At 28.9% G+C, this 5,431-nt stretch overlaps 1 protein-coding gene across 1 annotated transcript; it reads right to left on the bottom strand.

Moving 5' to 3' along the window:
* Positions 1-3,329: 3,329 nt before the first annotated feature.
* LOC145846751 (uncharacterized) lies at positions 3,330-4,317 on the bottom strand. Its single transcript, XM_082953370.1, has 2 exons — positions 4,256-4,317; positions 3,330-3,829 (listed from the first exon to the last, which is right to left on the bottom strand). The coding sequence occupies exons 1-2, from the start codon at positions 4,304-4,306 to the stop codon at positions 3,383-3,385; spliced, it is 498 nt and encodes a 165-aa protein (XP_082809496.1). The 5' UTR covers positions 4,307-4,317; the 3' UTR covers positions 3,330-3,382.
* Between the last annotated feature and the right edge of the window lie 1,114 nt (positions 4,318-5,431).

The following is a 5,431-nucleotide window of genomic DNA, read 5'->3' as shown; positions in this document are numbered from 1 at the left end:
AAATACTTTGTTTTAGCCAAGTAGGTAAGAGTATAAAATTTAATTTGACAATGACCTATTTTTTTCTATTCTAATATAAAGTATTCAATGGTTATTAAATAAAATCAAAACTTAATTATGATAGTTTTACCAACTATTTCTATGTCCACCAGGATATAATGTAATACTTTAAAAACTCATTAAAACAAAGCACTTAAAACGTTTCAATTGATGCTAGTATCAATAGTCGAGTGTTTTGCAGCAATTAAAACAAAACATAGTAAAAAACACTTGAAATCATATAAAAACTTCAATACATTATTTCGACAATTTGTTCATACTAATTTAATTAACAATTTTTTTGATTGACATTATTAATAAAAGTCTGTATTACTATTAAAATAGTTGTAAAATTTATTATAACATTCTACGTTTTGTAAACAGAAGTAAGCATCCATTAAATACATTACACAGTTTAATTTGTTTTCTTAGCTTTAACAGCTTTGAAACAATTTATGTACAAAAGGTATACAGAAGTTCATCGATTTTATTGATTCTATAAACGACTAATATAAACATTGAATGTAATATGTTAATTACTACAATAAAACATGAAAATGATTATAACTTATAAATGCATTGCAGTTAAAAGAAAAAAAACTAAAAAGTTTGAAATAAATTTCTAGGAAAAATGCACTAACACATGAAATAAAAAAAAATCATGTTGCACATTAAAAAGATCAAGTTTTAACTTCAAACTGACTAATGTATACTGCAGTAGGAAGTAAAAATACGCAAAAAATACTTAATTATGACGTAACAAGACTAATTAAAGCGTGGTCAATTTACAGATTTAATATAAACAAAGGCAAAAAGCACAGCAGAAATAAACTTTATAAGAAGTTGTAAAATTTGACACCATAATCACAAGCTTAATAAATGTGCAAAACCAATTAAAACATGAAAGGGTTAAAAAGGTACAAGAAAATCGGACTGTTGTGATTAGTTTCCTTAAATCTTTAAACGTTTTAAAGTTTGTTAAATTGACTACCAAATGGCACAAGTATTTTATTTTGCATATGTTATAATGACATTAAAAGTATATCAAGAGTATAATAGAACTTTTGAGGTGTTGAATTTTTGTTTCAAAATAGCTTAAACATGATAACATCTTATAAAGTCTATTGAAACCCTAAAGTTACGTCACAAAAATAATTTGTAGGATTATTGCGACATCATAGATGCAAGACTTGTTATATATATATATATGTATCAAAAAGTTTTACAAATATTCTGTTTTGACGTCATAGATAAAAGGTTTACAGGATCACCGCGAGAAGGTTCACAACTTGATCCCGGGGTTTAGGGAGAGTGGTAAAGGGAAGAAAAAGGAGAAAAGGGTATCAGACAGAGTGATTGATTGGAAAAAGGAGGCAAGAAAAATTTTAATTCTGGTTTAAGTGAAAATTCTAAAGAAGTAAAGGTAGGACACATGGGTTTTGCATAAAACAAGGGTTTGGTAAAATAAGCTCAAAGAAAAAGATGATATACACAAAACTCGCTAAATATTTGTTTTCGGAAAAAATTGTTGAAATTTAAGTGTTAACATTTACTTGAACTGATCTTAAAATGGTATAGATTAAGAAAATAAAAAAATTCTGTAGTTGTTAATAAAACTATAACCAATGATTAATATACAAATAATAAAGTTACAGAGACCCTTTAACATATACTTTGAAAATATAGAAACAAGTTAAATTTATATTAAAAAGTATGTTTTAAGTTAGAAAAATGTGTATAATTTATCACAAAATAGTTAAACTCTAATTGGTGTGTTATCTAAAACTCTTTCTTAATATTCTACCTGAGTACTTATTTCAAAGTAATTTGAAAAAAGACTATATATATTTGGTTGATTAAAAACTTGCACATAAAGACTGTAACGTTTTCCAAAAATTTTGTTAAATGGCATAACTAAAAACACAAAAGTTTGGCTGTATAGCTAAACCAAGAAAGTACATAAGAAAGTTCAATACTTCAAGAGAAGTTTAACAAGTCCAAAATGACACAGCAGCTTAGAATTAAAAGCTCAAACGAAACAGGATTTTGAGATCTATTTGAAGATTTTGTTGGACTAAAGTTTTTTTTTTTACGAAATAGTCAAGTTTTGTTGTTTAAACTTTGAAAAGCTGTTTTTAAAATGTAAAGATAAAATTTACTAAACAATTTTATAAGATGAAATACTGAGAAATTTTAGCTTTATCTTAAGTTAGAAATTTTAGTAATTTAACCTGTTAGTAATTCGACAATGAACAGGAACACTTATTGACAATTTAAAACAAAAGCTAAGTTTGTTGATTGAATCAAGTTAATACTTTACAAAGTATTAGAAGTATTCTTATGTAGCTTACACTAAAACTAAAATAACTAATAGCTAGTATGATTTGTTTACTTGTTCACTAAAAAACATATTTTCTTTAAACTTATTTACTAAGAAAAGTTGTATTGAAAGCCTATAAGTTTAAAACTATAAGTTTCTTGAAAATACTGAAAAAATATTTTTGTTCATGAAACTAAAATACTTGTAGATGTATATATAATATTTATAAACTGACAACTCATTAAAAACGTTCTTGTTATGAGTTAATACAGGGTCACTTTTAAATGCACAGTAAGTACCCGAGTTAGAGCAAAAAACATGGTACAAAGTAGTACTGAGTTTACAAAAGTTTATACAAAAGTATATTTGGAGTGACTGGAGTAAAAAAAAGTTATTTCAAAAAACCATATCAAGTCTGTATGACTGTCTCAATAAACATCAAGCTAAAGTCGCGTGTCAAAGTGTCAAAAGTCGAAGTTACTGCTTGCCTGTGCATCATATCAAAAGTGTTTGTGGAGAAAGTCGTGATCAATAAACTGGAGGTATCTGTGAGTACAGACATGATTGTCGAGTGAGAATGGGGACAAAACTTTTGCACGGTTTTACAGTTTTGTGTAGGTCTTAGTAACCGAGTTCTTGATATGAATTATTAAATTTTTCAACGTATTCTGGTTATTTAATTTACATTGTCTAGCTTGAATGAAAAGTCAGTTCAAAGCACTTAAAATGCATTTTACTGTATATACTTCAACTGCATCATAATCTTAAACTTCATATATGTATGAGTTCATTTTTTGTTTTTAAAAAACAAAAATATATTTCTTGTAAAACTTTAAGTATATATTTTTAAACATGACATAGATTGTTGGTAATTTTTTAGGTTTTTAGCTACATAAAATTTGGTTTTTTATTGAGTACTCTTAAAAGAGGTTCTGTACGTATATAGTCTGCTGCCAAGGAAGAACTCGGCTGATATAGAACCGCAACAAATGTCAAAACCGCGCAAAAGAACTCCCAAACAAGTTAAGCTATCAGGTTGATTTTGGTGAACTCGGAATTCACTTCCTTCTTCCAATGAGCCGGCAATTCAGGTATGGCGTCCAGGTTGAGGTCGTACGAGGAGCTCGCGTACCTTTCCCGTTTACTCACCGCGGGCAGCCCGTTTCGCTTGAGTGATTTTTCGTTCCGCTTCGCTGACTTCTTCGTCTTCTGGGGCGTGCAGCTTCGGCTCGTGTCGGTTCCGGACGTCTCCGAATCGTTCGTGATCTTCAGCTGAGCTTTTATCAGTCCCAACAAGTCGACTTCTGTGACGTCATAGTCGTTGGATGACGTTGATGACGTGGACGACTGCCGATTCCTCCTCTTTTTCTTCTTGTGTGACCTCACACTAGGTTGCGCAATGAACTGGAACGGCTGGAAGTTTTCTCCTGAGCTCGTGGACCAGGTCGGTGACGTCATTTCTCTCGCGTTCTAGAATATATACAATATTAATTAATTGTATTCCACAATTTGACTATTAATACTTTTAATCAGGAGATTTCTCAATATTTTCTTAAATAAGGTAACTAAATATATTTATTATTAGTTATTACAAACTAGTAGTTGGTGTCTAAACATATAAAGGTTTATTAAAATGTAAACGTTTGTCCTTTAAAAAATCATCAGAACTTCCATGCTTAAATCAATTAATGTTTTTGTTGTCTAAAAATCAAAACTTTCCATAAGCTTGTTTTTTCCAAAGTATTAAAGCATTAATCGATTGAACTAATTTTTTTTTATAATTCATATGAGTTCAAACCAAAAACACATTGAATAAGACAGGAAAAATCAAAGGTGTAGTAAAAATTTGCTTCAAGAAAGTGGAGACAAAAAGTAAAGAAATAAAATCAAACTTACATTTTGTTGGTACCTTCTATTCATTCCTTTTTTATTAAGGTCCATAATCATATAACATTCGAATCTCTAAAAATAACAGAAATAATGTAAAGTAGCTAAAGATATTTTACTACTTTTTTTCAAACTTCTATAATCATGCCGTTAAATAATTTGTACAAAAACTTTTGTATAAGTTTTGTAAATGCAGGTATGATTAAAAGATGCAATTGAAAATTAATAGTTAATATTTATGATACAAGCAATTATATGGTTAAACTCGTAAAACTGGTATTTGTGATGTCTAATCACCTGATAACGTTCAAAACGCTTTAATTTAGTTTTGACATGTTGCAAAACAGATGATGAATTAATCTTATTTTTGATTACAAATAAGCTTGAGGCACAAGTACAATTTTTGCTGCAAACTCAGAATTCAATAGTATTTTGTTTTAAATTAATAGTTGTTTTGTTCTTATGATTGTTGCTAAATAACAAAAAGGTTTTAATATTTTTGACGTATAAAGTAAAACTACTTGTAGTAAAAATTTATATATATTTAAATAAATATTTATTTGAAGCTGTTACGTTTGAAAAAAGAACAGTACATATGTTACATAAAAGCAATAAGAATTGCTTTTAATCCTAAGCTCTAGTTCGAATTGAATAGCATTTTTGAACTTTATGTTGCAGTACGTAGTTTTTTTTAATTTGTAGAAGTTTCTCTTAAAAAAAGCGAAAGCTGACTAAAAAGACTACTATGATACAATAGTTGACTTAGTATCTAAACTTTTACTAACAGAAATCAGTTAGTTGTAAAACAAAAACTAGTATATGTACATTGTACAACGAATTTCTATCGTAACAAAAGACATGCAAATAACATCGAAAACAATGCAATTTACTTTTTGTTAAACTTCCCAACTAGCTACTGAAACTTTCTGTGGCAAAGCAAACTAGTTCTAACACACCCTGTGTGTATGTGTGCAACAGTATACACCAAGTTTGACTCATTTAAAGTGGAACAATGCAAACATTCACACAGATTGTTTGCAGGAAGCCTCAGAGCAAAAAGGAGAGAAGCGTAGCGCGCGTTTTTCGACACTTGAGGCGATAAAGAGCACTTTATCTCACTTTTTCTAAAACTTTTGTGTTTGCCATACTTCAAGGCCTCATTAAGCAAATGTTTTGCAAAGTTTT

This window comes from Thalia democratica, unplaced genomic scaffold, assembly GCF_965202585.1.
Source record: "Thalia democratica unplaced genomic scaffold, ktThaDemo2.hap1.1 HAP1_SCAFFOLD_602, whole genome shotgun sequence".
In the NCBI taxonomy this organism is placed as follows: domain Eukaryota; kingdom Metazoa; phylum Chordata; class Thaliacea; order Salpida; family Salpidae; genus Thalia; species Thalia democratica.
Note: the sequence above shows the minus strand (reverse complement) of the source record. Positions and strands in the feature narration are given on the sequence as shown.

What these genes read in the sequence shown, in the direction of transcription:
- LOC145846751 (XM_082953370.1), bottom strand. Translation starts at nt 4,306, where the DNA reads ATGATTATGGACCTTAATAAAAAAGGAATGAATAGAAGGTACCAACAA. An exon ending in ATAGAAGGTACCAACAAAAT is followed by an intron (nt 3,830 to 4,255) that starts GTAAGTTTGATT and finishes TATATATTCTAG; the next exon opens with AACGCGAGAGAAATGACGTC.